General features: G+C 33.4%; 1 protein-coding gene across 1 annotated transcript in view; it reads left to right on the top strand.

Annotated features, from left to right (window-relative positions):
* LOC128995227 (peptidyl-prolyl cis-trans isomerase FKBP1A-like) overlaps window positions 1–16928 on the top strand; it is a 29304-nt gene that overhangs the window by 4360 nt on the left and 8016 nt on the right. Inside the window, exons 2-4 of the mRNA XM_054420173.1 lie at window positions 7606–7653; window positions 8298–8410; window positions 9719–9792. Coding sequence (XP_054276148.1) covers window positions 7606–7653; window positions 8298–8410; window positions 9719–9792 — 235 coding nt within the window. The remainder of the gene's footprint in view (window positions 1–7605; window positions 7654–8297; window positions 8411–9718; window positions 9793–16928) is intronic.

Genomic DNA, 16928 nt, shown 5'->3' with positions numbered 1-16928 from the left:
CAACTAACAAAAAATCGATTTTTTTCGTTTGTACATGTTTTTTACTTCTTAATAAACATAATCTAACACCTTTTTGATAAACCTATCAGTAATTATCAATTAAATGCATTATTTAAAATTTGCCCCAAGAAAATAAGAAATTGCCATAAATTTCTATTGCTGGCCTATTCCGTTGGTACGATTTTCTGTTTTTCTTTTGAAATATGTTTATTACATTGTTATGAACTGGATAACACGTAGTTTATGTTCTAATAACTATTTATAGTTGAGATATGTCACCTTGAATGGCATTGGTGTGACCTCGGTTCCATAACAACCCAACTAACAAAAAATCGATTTTTTCGTTTGTACATGTTTGTTGCTTCTTAATAAACAATATATAACGCCTTTTCGATAAAAATTATCAGTAATTATCAATTAAATGCATTATAAAAATTTTGCCTCAAGAAAATATTAAATTACCATAAATTTCTATTGCTGGCCTATCCCGTTGGTACGATTTTCTGTTTTTCTTTTGAAATATGTTTATTACATTGTTATGAACTGGAAAACACGTCGTTTATGTTCTAATAACTATTTATAGTTGAGATATATGACTTTGATTTTAACTGGTGTGACCTCGGTTCCATAAGAACCCAACTTACTAAAAATCTTTTTTTTCGTTTGTACATGTTAGTTGCTTCTTAATAAACAATATCTAACACCTTTTTGATAAAATTATCAGTAATTATTAATTAAATGCATTATTTAAAATTTGCCTCAAGAAAATATTAAATTACCATAAATTTCTATTGCTGGCCTATTCCGTTGGTACGATTTTCTGTTTTTCTTTTGAAATATGTTTATTACATTGTTATGAACTGGAAAACACATAGTTTATGTTCTAATAACTATTTATAGTGTAGCTATGTCATATTGAATGGCGTTGGTGTTACCTCGGTTCCATAACAACCCAACTAACAAAAAATAGATTTTTCCGTTTTTACATGTGAGTTGCTTCTTAATAAACAATATCTAACACCTTTTCGATAAAAATTATCAGTAATTATTAATTAAATGCATTATTTAAAATTTGCCTCAATAAAATATTAAATTACCATAAATTTCTATTGCTGGCCTATTCCGTTGGTACGATTTTCTGTTTTTCGTTTGAAATATGTTTATTACATTGTTATGAACTGGAAAACACGTCGTTTATGTTCTAATAACTATTTATAGTTGAGATATTTCACCTTGAATGGCGTTGGTGTGACCTCGGTTCCATAACCACCCAACTAACAAAAAAATCGATTTTTTTTGTTTGTACATGTTTTTTACTTCTTAATAAACATAATCTAACACCTTTTTGATAAACCTATCAGTAATTATCAATTAAATGCATTATTTAAAATTTGCCCCAAGAAAATAAGAGATTGTCATAAATTTCTATTGCTGGCCTATTCCGTTGGTACGATTTTCTGTTTTTCTTTTGAAATATGTTTATTACAGTGTTATGAACTGGATAACACGTAGTTTATGTTCTAATAACTATTTATAGTTGAGATATGTCACCTTGAATGGCATTGGTGTGACCTCGGTTCCATAACAACCCAACTAACAAAAAATCGATTTTTTCGTTTGTACATGTTTGTTGCTTCTTAATAAACAATATCTAACGCCTTTTCGATAAAAATTATCAGTAATTATCAATTAAATGCATTATTAAAATTTTGCCTCAAGAAAATATTAAATTACCATAAATTTCTATTGCTGGCCTATCCCGTTGGTACGATTTTCTGTTTTTCTTTTGAAATATGTTTATTACATTGTTATGAACTGGAAAACACATAGTTTATGTTCTAATAACTATTTATAGTTGAGATATATGACTTTGATTTTAACTGGTGTGACCTCGGTTCCATAAGAACCCAACTTACTAAAAATCTTTTTTTTTCATTTGTACATGTTAGTTGCTTCTTAATTAACAATATCTAACACCTTTTTGATAAAATTATCAGTAATTATTAATTAAATGCATTATTTAAAATTTGCCTCAAGAAAATATTAAATTACCATAAATTTCTATTGCTGGCCTATTCCGTTGGTACGATTTTCTGTTTTTCTTTTGAAATATGTTTATTACATTGTTATGAACTGGAAAACACATAGTTTATGTTCTAATAATTATTTATAGTTAAGATAGGTGACTTTGAATTAAACTGGCGTGACCTTGGTTCCATAAGAACCCAACTTACTAAAAATCTTGTTTTTTCGTTTTTACATGTTTGTTACTTCTTAATAAACAATAAGCAATAGAAATTTATGGTAATTTAATATTTTCTTGAGGCAAATTTTAAATAATGCATTTAATTAATAATTACTGATAATTTTATCAAAAAGGTGTTAGATATTGTTTATTAAGAAGCAACTCACATGTAAAAACGGAAAAATCTATTTTTTGTTAGTTGGGTTGTTATGGAACCGAGGTAACACCAACGCCATTCAATATGACATAGCTCAACTATAAATAGTTATTAGAACATAAACTATGTGTTTTCCAGTTCATAACAATGTAATAAACATATTTCAAAAGAAAAACAGAAAATCGTACCAACGGGATAGGCCAGAAATAGAAATTTATGGCAATTTCTTATTTTCTTGAGGCAAATTTTAAATAATGCATTTAATTAATAATTACTGATAATTTTATCAAAAAGGTGTTAGATATTGTTTATTAAGAAGCAACTAACATGTACAAACGAAAAAAATAGATTTTTAGTAAGTTGTGTTGTTATGGAACCGAGGTCACACCAGTTTAATTCAAAGTTACCTATCTCAACTATAAATAGTTATTAGAACATAAACTTTGTGTTTACCAGTTCATAACAATGTAATAAACATATTTCTAAAGAAAAAAAGAAAATCGTACCAACGGGATAGGCCAGCAATAGAAATTTATGGTAATTTAATATTTTCTTGAGGCAAATTTTAAATAATGCATTTAATTAATAATAACTGATAATTTTTATCGAAAAGGTGTTAGATATTGTTTATTAAGAAGCAACTCACATGTAAAAACGGAAAAATCTATTTTTTGTTAGTTGGGTTGTTATGGAACCGAGGTAACACCAACGCCATTCAATATGACATAGCTCAACTATAAATAGTTATTAGAACATAAACTATATGTTTTCCAGTTCATAACAATGTAATAAACATATTTCAAAAGAAAAACAGAAAATCGTACCAACCGAATAGGCCAGCAATAGAAATTTATGGTAAAATTATGGTAATGGCAAAACTTAAATAATACATTAAATTGATAATTACCGATAATTTTATCGAAAAGGCGTTAGAAGTTGTTTATTAATAAGTAACTAACATGTACAAACGAAAAAAAAGATTTTAGTAAGTTAGGTTCTTATGGAACCGAGGTCACACCAGTTAAAATCAAAGTCACATAGCTCAACTATAAATGAGTCTTAGAACATAAGCGATGTGTTTTCCAGTTCATAACAATGTAATAAACATATTTCAAAAGAAAAACAGAAAATCGTACCAACGGGATAGGCCAGAAATAGAAATTTATGGCAATTTCTTATTTTCTTGAGGCAAATTTTAAATAATGCATTTAATTAATAATTACTGATAATTTTATCAAAAAGGTGTTAGATATTGTTTATTAAGAAGCAACTAACATGTACAAACGAAAAAAATAGACTTTTAGTAAGTTGGGTTGTTATGGAACCGAGGTCACACCAGTTTAATTCAAAGTTACCTATCTCAACCATAAATAGTTATTAGAACATAAACTTTGTGTTTACCAGTTCATAACAATGTAATAAACATATTTCAAAAGAAAAACAGAAAATCGTACCAACGGGATAGGCCAGCAATAGAAATTTATGGTAATTTAATATTTTCTTGAGGCAAAATTTTAATAATGCATTTAATTGATAATTACTGATAATTTTTATCGAAAAGGCGTTAGATATATTTTATTAAGAAGCAACAAACATGTACAAACGAAAAAATCGATTTTTTTGTTAGTTGGGTTGTTATGGAACCGAGGTCACACCAATGCCATTCAAGGTGACATATCTCAATTATAAATAGTTATTAGAACATAAACGACGTGTTATCCAGTTCATAACAATGTAATAAACATATTTCAAAAGAAAAACTGAAAATCGTACCAACGGAATAGGCCAGCAATAGAAATTTATGGTAATTTAATATTTTCTTGAGGCAAATTTTAAATAATGCATTTAATTAATAATTACTGATAATTTTATCAAAAAGGTGTTAGATATTGTTTATTAAGAAGCAACTAACATGTACAAACGAAAAAAATCGATTTTTTGTTAGTTGGGTTGTTATGAAACCGAGGTCACACCAATGCCATTCAAGGTGACATATCTCAACTATAAATAGTTATTAGAACATAAAATATGTGTTTTCCAGTTCATAACAATGTAATAAACATATTTCAAAAGAAAAACAGAAAATCGTACCAACGGAATAGGCCAGCAATAGAAATTTATCGTAATTTAATATTTTCTTGAGCAAAATTTAAATAATGCATTTAAATGATAATAACTGATAATTTTTTTCGAAAAGGCGTTAGATATTGTTTATTAAGAAGTAACAAACATGTAAAAACGAAAAAACAAGATTTTTAGTAAGTTGGGTTCTTATGGAACCGAGGTCACACCAGTTTAATTCAAAGTCACCTATCTCAACTATAAATAATTATTAGAACATAAACGAAGTTTTTTCCAGTTCATAACAATGTAATAAACATATTTCAAATGAAAAACAGAAAATCGTACCAACCGAATAGGCCAGCAATAGAAATTTATGGCAATTTCTTATTTTCTTGAGGTCCTGTTTTGTTTACAATTTGCTTCCCGTTATTACAGCCATTTAAAGCCTCGTTTAACTAAATAATACGATCTAATCATAAACAATAACCTGTACCCAAGTTATATAACCAAACAGTAAAGCACAAATCAAGAAATTAACCCTAAAATAATAGAAACAAAGTTTCGTGGACACTAGCGCCCATGTGTCACGTACATGAACTAGATACGAAAAACGAGCTTCAAAATTTACAATGGGATGAGAAGTCTTCTTGTGATTGTTAGTCTATGGTCCTAGGATAGGCTTTAGGCGTTTACTTTGTTTACAACTCCTTAACATTAATTCATTTATGCAGTTGTTTACATATATTAAAGACACTTGCTATACTCAACGGTTGGCGGGAACAACCGAACGCCATCTTGGCCGTGTGCCGCCAAAAAAAAGTTCCCGCCACTTGATATTTTGGAGGTTATGTCGTCGGCTCTATGACGAATGCTGCTGTGACGCCATCATTGTTATGACGTTTTACTGTGACGTATATTCGTCGGAGGGGAAGTAGGAGAAGTGGAGTGAGTTATTGCTAATCTATTGCCAGTTTCACGCCGATCGCGCTCGGCATTTTTAGCGCGACCTTCGGGAAAAATCATCGGCATTTTTTGAGCGTTACTTTTATTTCTCGCCTGGCACTCTAAGGGTTAACCTTGCCTAACTAACCAAACGATATATCGAATGAAACAATCGATTAGTCGATAAGATCGATCGATATTTTCATTCGAATGAGTGTAGGACCTAAAGTAAAGTGCAGCCTTAGGCATGGTTTAATGTAACTTAAATACTAATTTGTGATATCAATCCAGTCCAAATTGGACTGAAATTGACTGAGTTTAAAGACAATATGTGACCGTCTGCACTAACATCGATGCATCGACGCTTGACACCCCAGAGCGTGTCATTACCATCGATGCATCGATATTTAACACTGAAAGGGTTAAAGTAGGCTACATTAAGTTACATTCTTATTTTGTCCGAAAAGTGCTAGGCTTGCCAAGGGGGCAAAGTCTAAAGCTTAGTGTGCAAGAAAAAAATCGGTAAAAATAAAATTTTTCATCTCAAAAGTGCTACTTAAGGAGCCGATATCTTAAGTTATCGGGCCTCGACCGTATGAGGATTCAAAAGAAACCATTGCTGTCTGAAAACAACAACCGAGTCAACCAATAAGCCTATTTAAACTCAGACAATCGAAAGTCACACTGGAACGATATATCGTCGCTTAACTTAGCTTTATTCGGATGAATCACGAACAGTCGAACAATGATATATCGTTCCATAGCACTTTTCGGGGAAAAGATAAGTTAATAGCTTAGGCTAAGTAAGTTACTTAACCAGCGAATAATGCAAATTAGGCCAGTTTTAAACAGGTGTCAGAGGAAGTGTGTTCTTAGCGTAATGGGTCAAATAATGAGAAAATGTTTGTTACATTTTTTTAGAACATAATTTGGGTAAAGTTCTGGAGAGTACCTGTCCCTGAGATATAGCCCAAGTGGATAACCAGTTTGGTATCGATATAATAGTGATTATAATTCGGTACGATATTGGCCTATCATTACCTATCACTACTAAATTTAGTTTAGCCTACACCAATGTAGCCTAAGTTAAACCCGGAATTGAACTATGATCTGTACGTTTTTATTGATTCAATTTAATTATTTTATTTCCACAGTAACACCATCTTACTAAATGGTAGGCCTATAATTAAAGCTAAGCTTTACCTTTATCAATTTACTTTAAACTTATTTTCGATTTCTCATAAAATATGGTCTACTTAAATTTAATGCCACAATAATATAAACTAAATTATAATAAGTTAATTAATGTAGGTTATAACCCTTAGGAGACCATTTTTTGATTTTTTAAAGTTAGTATATTTTGCTAAAAAGACGAACTTCCGATACATCGGCAGAGTAGCCTACTTTCCTGTAAAAGGGAACATTCATTATTATCAATGTTTTTTTTTTTTTTGTTTTTTTTTTTCGATATATTGATAGCTTAAGCTATCTTATTTTTCAACCCGATAGGTTAATGTACTGTAATTTGAAACATATCACCTGACAACTAAACTTACGATAAGGATACAGTAAATAAATATTGTTCAGTATCAACTAACAATTGAAAAAAAAAAAAATTATATTGAAATGAATCTGTTCTAAACTGACCTAAGCAACCAAACTTGCTGTAACATTTCAAAATTCCGTTTGATAGCCTATTCCCCATCTGTTATCAAACAGAATTTTGAAACGGCAGGTAGGCCTAACCACAGACAATAAACCATTATTTCTTTTGTATTTCTTATGGTATTTCTTTTGTCTATGGCCTAACTTAGCCTACAGCCAGTTTGGTTAGTTATGTTAGGTTAGCTTAGAATAGTTTCATTCATAACAGCATGCAAGAAATGATAATGAGGGCTACTATTCAAAAGTTATAGCATTTATTTCTGTAACATTGCAGAAATTGTTCAAAGTACCCCAGTCCTGCGCAGCCCGTCATATACTATAGGGTCGGTCTCTAAAGGGTTAATCTCTGCCGATCTGTACCCCCTAATTTAAATGAATAAGTTACCCAAGTTTGATAATGTAAAGGAATAGCTAAGTAGGTACAAAACTTATAGCTAAGTTATAAATTTAAACAACAGTTTTCTCCTTCGTAAAATGTTTCTAAAAATAAGTGTAACTTAGGCCCTATATTAAATTATGTTTTTTTTTTCAGGCCAAACCTTTCCAAAGACTGGCCAGACAGTAGTTGTTCACTATACAGGTAAGTGTAAATTTATTTCAATTTATGTGACAGCCTATTGTTAACTTAAGGGAAAAGCCTTATTAGGCCTACATTAATTTTTGAAAAGGCTATTGATCCAATGGCATGGATTTAAGGTGGGGGCAAGTGCGTTCTCTGTTTGTAATTTCATGAAAAACAACAATAATGAACTGAAATCGCCACCACCTAGTAAAAAAAAAATTATGCAAATCAATCACATTTCTGCATAGGGAAATTGCCTACATTTTTTATAAATCTTAGATCGTCTGTAAAAAAATTCTTTGTCAGAATGCTAGGCCTCTAGACTTTTAAAAATTATTCCAAAAATTTGAATAGAATATTTTTTTCACATTTTGCAAAAAGACCACCAACAGGAATTCCTCTAATTGTATGTTATTATGAATTTCCTTCTTTTTCTGAACAAAACAAGTATAAATATGACTAGGTTATCAACAGTGGTTTAGGCCCTGCGAAATTGTCAAAAACAACTTTACAAATGACCAAAATTGCCAGGACACCGAGCAATTTGTGAAAGCTTTTTACAGTTCAATGAGCTAATTGTTTAACATTGTTACACGTTTAAAATGTGTTCTTTAAAGTGTTTCAATATAATGTGAATTGAATCAGAACTGTTATTTCCACAGGTACACTTGAAAATGGCGTTAAATTTGATTCCTCCAGGGATCGAGGTTCACCATTTAAGTTCCGCATCGGAAAAGGAGAAGTTATTAAAGGGTGGGACCAAGGCGTCGCTCAGGTTTGTATTTACAATTATTTCTTAAACTGTTTGGCTTACGTGCTAAAATAGGCTACTTATGTGAAATATTCAGGTCTGTTTTGTCTGTATGAATTTGAAGGTGTTTACTGTCTATTATGAGTGTCATTGCTTAATGATGTAATCTTGAAACTCGTGTTGAAAACCTGTTAAAAAATAAGTAATCTAAAAGGGATATTGACTTCAAGGTGCTTAACCAAACACCTTACACCTTCCCTTCCCCCCCCCCCTTCCCTTCCCTTACCTTACCTTCGTGTTTGGTTCAAGGTTAACTTTTATAACCTAAAGTCTTTTTTTTTTAATTGAGTATTATGATCCGAGTCAACTTTTTTTTCTCAAATACTTGCACTGAGGCAATATTTTGCTGTGTCACTGATACCTTCCCTAATGATAAATTAACCTTTGATTAAGAAAGCTGTATGGTAATTTAAATAGCTATGCAGTAGCGTAGGCTATTTAGTAAAGAGTCATATGTTTACATAAGACTTGTTGTTTTTATTCCTGCATTGCAACCACCAACTTCTAGCCTATGTAGAGTTTTAAATTGCAGCCTTCTCTCGCTAATCCGACAATCAAGAGGCTGTAAAAGTGTCGATCAAGATTAATTCTTAGCCAATTTTTCATATCAGGAAATATTGGACCTAGCTAATTTTCCGTAAATAGGAAATAACTTAAGCTATTACCGTAGATCTCATGGTAAGATCTAGATAGATCCTGGACCGATTTACTTCTTGATATTCCCAGCTGGGCAAACACACCATCCGCTTACATTCATAGATATATGTGTGTCTGTTGGCACGATAACTTGAGTAAAATTCATCCAATTTTGAGGAATTTGGTACAAACGTGTAAACCTACGTTTATTTGAATGAGTTTGTGATGCAGCATTATTTGGGGCAGCAATTTGTTTTTCCCATTTTTGACTCACTAAACATAAAATTTAGCAATTCCTTTCTTATTCTTTAGAGCTTTGAAAACAAATTATTTAATAGGCCTATTCTAAGTGATTTTGTTTAATAAATAGTTACTAAGGAAAATTCCAAAAAAAGTTAAAAAAAATTCCCATCTTATTCCTAAGGAGAATAAGCAAACCTATATTTTTATTATTTTTTACTAAAAAATCAACCGGTGAGTAAACTACCAAGTATCTCAAAAAGTGTCCGATTATCGAGAGACAACTGTAGTGTTTGTTGTTGCCCTATTCTAACTTAACCTGTCAAAGTTGTTGGCCTATCCAAGATAAATTTCATGTGATTATGTTTAACAATTTTTTTTTTATTATTATTTCAGATGAGTGTTGGACAAAGAGCCAAGTTGACCTGTTCCCCAGACTACGCTTACGGATCGTGTGGACATCCTGGAATATATCCTTTTACACTACCTCGCTTTTGAGTTATCTTATGTAAAATTTTAGGAATGTTTTTACTTTTAACCAGAAGTTATTCAGAAGGTTCAAACATTGGTTTTTAAATATTTGATATTTCATAGAACATAGTTATTGGTAAGTCACTGCTAACATTTTAGAGCTTTACTTTATGTAGGTCTATACCTCAAACGGTGGTATCTTCAGAATAATCATAAATGCGTAAAACTACTGTAGAACTTGACTAAACCTCATCCTCCAATCAAAGACTTAAGAATACTATTTTTTTAGGTCTATTAAATCTAGCAACTGCATACTTAGCCATAGGGGAACTAAAATATTGATCAATTGATTTTGTCGTATGACCAGGGTTGCAATGACTCTTTCTAGTTTTATAACTTTTACAATAAAGAAATTGTCAAAAATATATAATTTGTTTTGTAAAATTAAAAATGTCATCACATTAGTCACAGGTACAGACCCTGCCATTGTTTGATTTGTGGTGTGTATTCAATATGGATTCAAGTTTTAAACTTCGATAAGAAACAAACTTTGATTGAAATGGATTTTGTTAAATATGAATTCCTACTGAGCTTGCGTTTGCACTTTAAATTGGTCACGATCAAGAGATGAACACATAAATTTAAGATTGAATGGTACTGATTTTAGTTTGAGGGGTTTTTAGGATTTCAATCCTACTTACCTGCATTTTATTTGGTTCAATGTTTTAAAGTAAGTTAAATAAAAACAAACAAATAGTAGGAAACAAAACACTTAACGTAAACTGGTAGAATATGTGAGAGTCGTCGGTGAAAAATAAATTTAATAATCCCCACCAAATAAGCATTTACCAGCATTATTTGTTACTTAATGAAAAATCATGAATTTATCATAACCGTATTTGCAATCAGAACACTACCCCTGATTGCGAAGACTAAATAATTTTTTATCCATTTTCACACAATTTGCCACACTCAAGAATCACATTTGTTACTATAAGTGAAGTACACTTAGGGTTGCCATTTCCCTGGATATTACGGGATTTTGATGGTCAAAATTTAGCTCCGGGGGATTTCTGCAAAAAGTGAGAAATCTCCTCTTTTTTACCCTCTATTAAAATACATTATATAACGGCACTTTTAGGACAAAATAAATGTTTGCGTTCGCAAATCTAAATAACTATACAGCCCGTCTATATCTAATTAACTATACAGCCCGATGTGTAACTCACTGACACATGAGGTATACTAATTCTAAGGTAGTTCTAGAAGAGCTAGGGACTTGAAATTTTCGGTGGTCGTAGGTCTAGTTCCTAAACCCCCGGTAAAAATCCGAAAAGTCGCATTTTCAAATTTTAACCCCCCCGAAATTTTGAATTTCCCCCCCATGTTATCCTTATCTAATTAACTATACAGCCCGATGTGTAACTCACTGACACATGAGGTATACTAATTCTAAGGTAGTTCTAGAAGAGCTAGAGACTTGAAATTTTCGGTGGTCGTAGGTCTAGTTCCTAAACCCCCGGTAAAAATCCGAAAAGTCGCATTTTCAAATTTTAACCCCCCCGAAATTTTGAATTTCCCCCCCATGTTATCCTTATCTAATTAACTATACAGCCCGATGTGTAACTCACTGACACATGAGGTATACTAATTCTAAGGTAGTTCTAGAAGAGCTAGAGACTTGAAATTTTCGGTGGTCGTAGGTCTAGTTCCTAAACCCCCGGTAAAAATCCGAAAAGTCGCATTTTCAAATTTTAACCCCCCCGAAATTTTGAATTTCCCCCCCATGTTATCCCTATGGGAAATAACATTGAAAAATACCGAATTTGGTACGCTCATATGAACCGCTTAGAAACGTGCTAGAGACTTGGATTTGGTAGTATTGCAGTATAGGATCTTAAATTAACGGTGGAATTCGTAAAAACCCAATTTTCAAATTTTAACCCACCCAAAAATCCCAAATGGCGGACGTCTGAAAACGAAAAAACACTTTTTTTTCAACCGGATGTAGCTTGAAAACGGTAAGAGATAGAAAAGATTTGAAAGTATATCCAGGAACAGGAATGAAATTTTCTACAAAACCCTCTTAGGCGTTTTCCAAAAATTGCACTCCTTCAGCTTCAAAAAACGCCCTACTTTCAAAATTTGGTAAATTTTTATTAAATTTTTACCGGTTTTCGCCATGTTTTCATGCTTAAACAATTTTTTTTTTCAAAAATTATTATTGCTTTGTATTTTCCATACTTTACTTTAAATTTTACTCATTACATGTTTTTTGGTAACTTTACTCTTTGACCCCCAAAACTTAATTTTAATCTCAAAATTTGAAGGTTTTTTGCCACCTTTACAAGCCCCATGTTATTCTTATGGAGAATAACATTGAAAGTGGTCGACTTTGGTGTGCTCATCTCAACCGTTTAGAAACGTGCTAGAGACTTGAAACTTGGTATTATTGTTGTAGGGGATCTTATATTAACGGTGAAATTTGCAAAAGTCCCACTTTCAAATTTTAACCCCGCCAAAAATCCAAAATGGCGGACCTCTGAAAACGATAAAACACGTTTTTTTCAAACGGATTTAGCTCGAAAACAGTAAGAGCTAAAAAAGATTTGAAAGAACATCCAGGAACAGGAATTCAATTTTTTACAAAACCCTCTTTGGTGTTTTCCGAAAATCGCACTCTTTCGGGTTCAAAAAACTCCCTACTTTCAAAATTTTGTAAATTTCTTTAAACTTTTTACCGGTTTTCGCTATTTTTTCATACTTAAATAATTCCTTTTTGCAAATATTATTATTGCTTTGTAGGCTATTCTCCTTACTTTAGTTTAAATTTTACACGATACGTGTTTTTTCGTAACTTTACTCCTTAACCCCCAAAACTTAGGATTAATGTCAACATTTGATAGTTTTTACGAGCCCCATGTTATTCTTATGGAGAAAATATTTACCCCATAAAAACCACCATAAGTCCCCGTTCCCATGGTCCGTTCAAGCTATAGATTTACTCTGGTTTACTTAAGGTTTTATCCCCCTATCCTATTTACAACCCCCCCCCCCCCCCCCCCAATAATTAAATCCCCCCAATGTTATTCTTACAGGTGCATAAGTCTAAATCACGTTTACACATTTCTAGATTAACTGGATATCTGAAATTTTGCATGATTGTAGATCTTGTGCCCTTTCCGAAAAGTGACATTTTACAAATATAACTCCCTCCCCCACGAAATATAGAATCCCCCCCAATGTTATTCCTACAGGTGCATCGGTCTAAATCAATTTTACCCACTTCTAGAATAGCTAAAGATCTGAAATTTGGCTCAATTGCAGGTCTTGCGCCATGGCCCATTTCTATTTACCCCCTACCAAAAAAGGGGGGCTGGGGGCGGAGCCCCCAGCGAGCCAAAGGCGAGTCTAAATCTAAATAACTATACAGCCCGATGTGTAACTCACTCAATGGGGATACAAATTCTAGACCACTTCTAGATGTGCTAGGGAGTTGAAATTTGGCACGATTGTCGGTCTTGGTACTAAACCCCCGGGAAAATTCTGAAAAGTCGCATTTTTTTATTTTAACCCCCCCTTATTTAAGAATTTCCCCCCCAATGTTATTCTTATGGGAAATAACATTGAAAATTACCGACTTTGGTATGCTCATCTGAACCACTTAGAAACGTGGTAGAGACTTCAAATTTGCGTAGTATTGCAGTATGGGATCTTACATTACCGGTGGAATTGGCAAAAGTCCCATTTTAAAATTTTAACCCCCTCAAAAATCCAAAATGGCGGACCTCTGAAAACGAAAAAACACGTTTTTTTCAACCGGATGTAGCTCAAAAACGGTAAGAGATAGAAAAGATTTGAAAGTATATCCAGGAACAGGAATTAAATTTTGTACAAAACCCTCTTAGACGTTTTCCAAAAATCGCACTCCTTCGGCTTCAAAAAACGCCTTACTTTCAAAATTTGATAAATTTCTTTCTAATTTTTACCGGTTTTCGCTATTTTTTCATACTTAAATATTTTTTATTTTCAAAAATTATTATTGCTTTGTATTCCTCTTACTTTACTTTAAATTTTACTCATTACATGTTTTTTCGTAACTTTACTCCTTGATCCCCAAAACTTAATTTTAATCTCAAAATTTGAAGGTTTTTTGCCACTTTTACGAGCCCCATTATATTCTTATGGAGAATAAGATTGAAATTTAATGACTTTGGTATGGTCATATGAATCGTTTAGAAACGTGCTAGAGACTTGTAATTTGGTAGTATTGTAGTAAGGGATCATAAGCTAATGGTGAAATTTTCAAAAAACCCACTTTCAAATTTTAACCCCCTCAAAAATCCAAAATGGCGGACCTCTGAAAACGAAAAAACACGTTTTTTTCAACCGGATTTAGCTCGAAAACGGTAAGAGATAGAAAAGATTTGAAAGTATATTCAGGAACAGGAATTAAATTTTCTACAAAACCCTCTTAGACGTTTTCCAAAAATCGCACTCCTTCGGCTTCAAAAAACGCCTTACTTTCAAAATTTGGTAATCTTTTTTCAATTTTTTACTGGTTTTCGCTTTTTTTCATACTTAAATCATTTTTTTTTTGCAAATATTATTATTGTTTAGTATTCTCCTTACTTTACTTTAAATTTTACTCACTACATGTTTTTTCGTAACTTTACTCCTTGACCCCAAAAACTTAATTTTAATGTCAAAATTTGAAAGTTTTTAAGAGCCCTATGTTATTCTTATGGAGAATAACATTTTCCCCATAAAAACCACCATAAATCCCCTTTCCCATGCTCCGTGCATGCTGGTTCACGAACTCGTTCGATGAAATGTTGGTTTACACGTTTAAACCAAATTTCATCGAAATCAAATCATTTTTGCAAGAGTTATCGCGCTAACGGACACTTGGTTCTCGCTCTTAACTTTGCACTCTGAAATCACTACCCCAATCTGATGCTCGAAACATCCTATCGTTGATTCTGAGCTCTGTTCTCGCTCTAATTTCTTATACATTTGTTTACACTTGTGGAATTAGAGCTTATCTCAGTTAATCAGTATTTTCCTGTTTTCTTCGTGAATTTTGATTTGGTTCGGTCATCATGGACTTTGCTTGCGTTGCTGTTGGATCCTTTCACCAAGGAGATCCAAGATTCACTGACAGCAACAACTCTCAGTGTATGGCCAATGCGGCCTGTGCACTGGCTTGGCAGGTGTTCCACGGTTGTTTCAACACTCTTGCTATCGATGAAATACTCACGGCGGGTGATCGTTTGTATAGAGAATCTCGCCGTGGGCATAACATTGTTAACAGGTACTTGTTCCCCGAGGACCTTGCCAGGCGTTTCCAAATTGCTGATATTGGCATTACAGTGGACGAAATATCTTTCGTCTGCAACGGGTTGTACCCGAACAGTGTAGATGGTCTTGATGAGGCAGTGAAATCATTGTCAACTGTCTTGGAAAGTAATATGCCGTGTGATTCTCTCGACGGCGGGTTCCTGTTCACGGGACAATTAGTGACTGTGGCGTTTTGGCGTCACCGAGAACAGTTGTATCTGTTTGATTCCCACGCCGTGAACGAGGCCCGCCTTAGAGACATAGATCCGGATAAAAACAAGGCAAGACTATTTCGATGTAACAACCCTCCTATACTGGCCTCACTTTTACTAGCAAATTCAGCGTTCGTCGGTGGTCAGTATAACATCATGAAACTCAAGTTTTCCATTGACCCCACTGTCCAACCGATTGAACGTGTTGATAATAATTTATTATCGATTCCCCCCTCTCAGACAGAAGTACTTCCAAACTTGAACTGCAAAAAGGGCCCTGGAAGGCCTAAGAAAGTAAAACGTGGGCGCCCAAAGGCATTGGACACCACGCGGGAAGAGCAAGTGGACGCGGCAAAGAAGAAATATAGGGAGACCCACCCAGATCAAATCAGGGAGAAGAATAAGGTTTACTCTCAAAACCATCCTGAGATTTACAGAGATGCTGCCGACCGTTACAGCCAAACGCACCCTGAAGTCAATAGGGCTGCTGTTGGCCGATATAGCCAACAAAATCCTGATGCCTCTCGTCAAAGGGTGCAGATTTTTCGGCTACGTAATCCTTTGTTTTCCGATCTTCGTCACTTGCCAGCTTCACTTGCACGAGCAAAAATGTTTCCGGACAACATCCTGTCCCCCGTGACAATTTCTCATCACGGCTACTATTAAAAGGGGGCCTGGGGGCGGAGCCCCCAGCGAGCCAAAGGCGAGTCTAATTAACTATACAGCCCGATGTGTAACTCACTCACTCAATGGGGATACAAATTCTAGACCACTTCTAGAATAGCTAGAGATCTGAAATTTGGCACACTTGTAGGTCTTGGGCCCAAACCCACGGGAAAATCCTAAAAAGTTGCATTTTTTAACATTAACCCCCCCGTAATCTCGAATTTCCCCCCTTGTTATTCTTATGGGAAATAACATTGAAAATTCCCGACTTTGGTATGGTCATATGAATCGTTTAGAAACGTGCTAGAGACTTCAAATTTGCGTAGTATTGTAGTAAGAGACCTTACATTACCGGTGGAATATGCAAAAGTCCCATTTTCAAATTTTAACCCACCCAAAAATCCAAAATGGCGGACCTCTGAAAACGAAAAACACTTTTTTTTTCAACCGGATGTAGCTCGAAAACGGTAAGAGCTAGAAAAGATTTGAAAGAATCTTAGCGAAAGGAAATTAAATTTTCTACAAAACCCTCTTAGGCGTTTTCTAAAAATCGCATTCCTTCAGCTTCAAAAAACGCCCTACTTTCAAAATTTGGTAAATTTTTATTAAATTTTTACCGGTTTTCGCCATTTTTTCATACTTAAATAATTTTTTTTTCACAAATTATTATTGCTTTGTATTTTCCTTACTTTACTTTAAATTTTACTCATGACATGTTTTTTCGTAACTTTACTCCTTGACCCCCAAAACTTAATTTTAATCTCAAAATTTGAAGGTTTTTTGCCACTTTTACGAGCCCCATGTTATTCTTATGGAGAATAAGATTGAAATTTAATGACTTTGGTATGGTCATATGAATCGTTTAGAAACGTGCTAGAGACTTGTAATTTGGTAGTATTGTAGTAAGGGATTATAAG

The sequence above is a fragment of the Macrosteles quadrilineatus genome, unplaced genomic scaffold (genome assembly GCF_028750875.1).
Source record: "Macrosteles quadrilineatus isolate MER2022 unplaced genomic scaffold, UCM_ALF_1.0 Scaffold_5__1_contigs__length_97177068, whole genome shotgun sequence".
Lineage (NCBI taxonomy): Eukaryota > Metazoa > Arthropoda > Insecta > Hemiptera > Cicadellidae > Macrosteles > Macrosteles quadrilineatus.
This window is presented reverse-complemented; position numbering and strand designations above follow the sequence as displayed.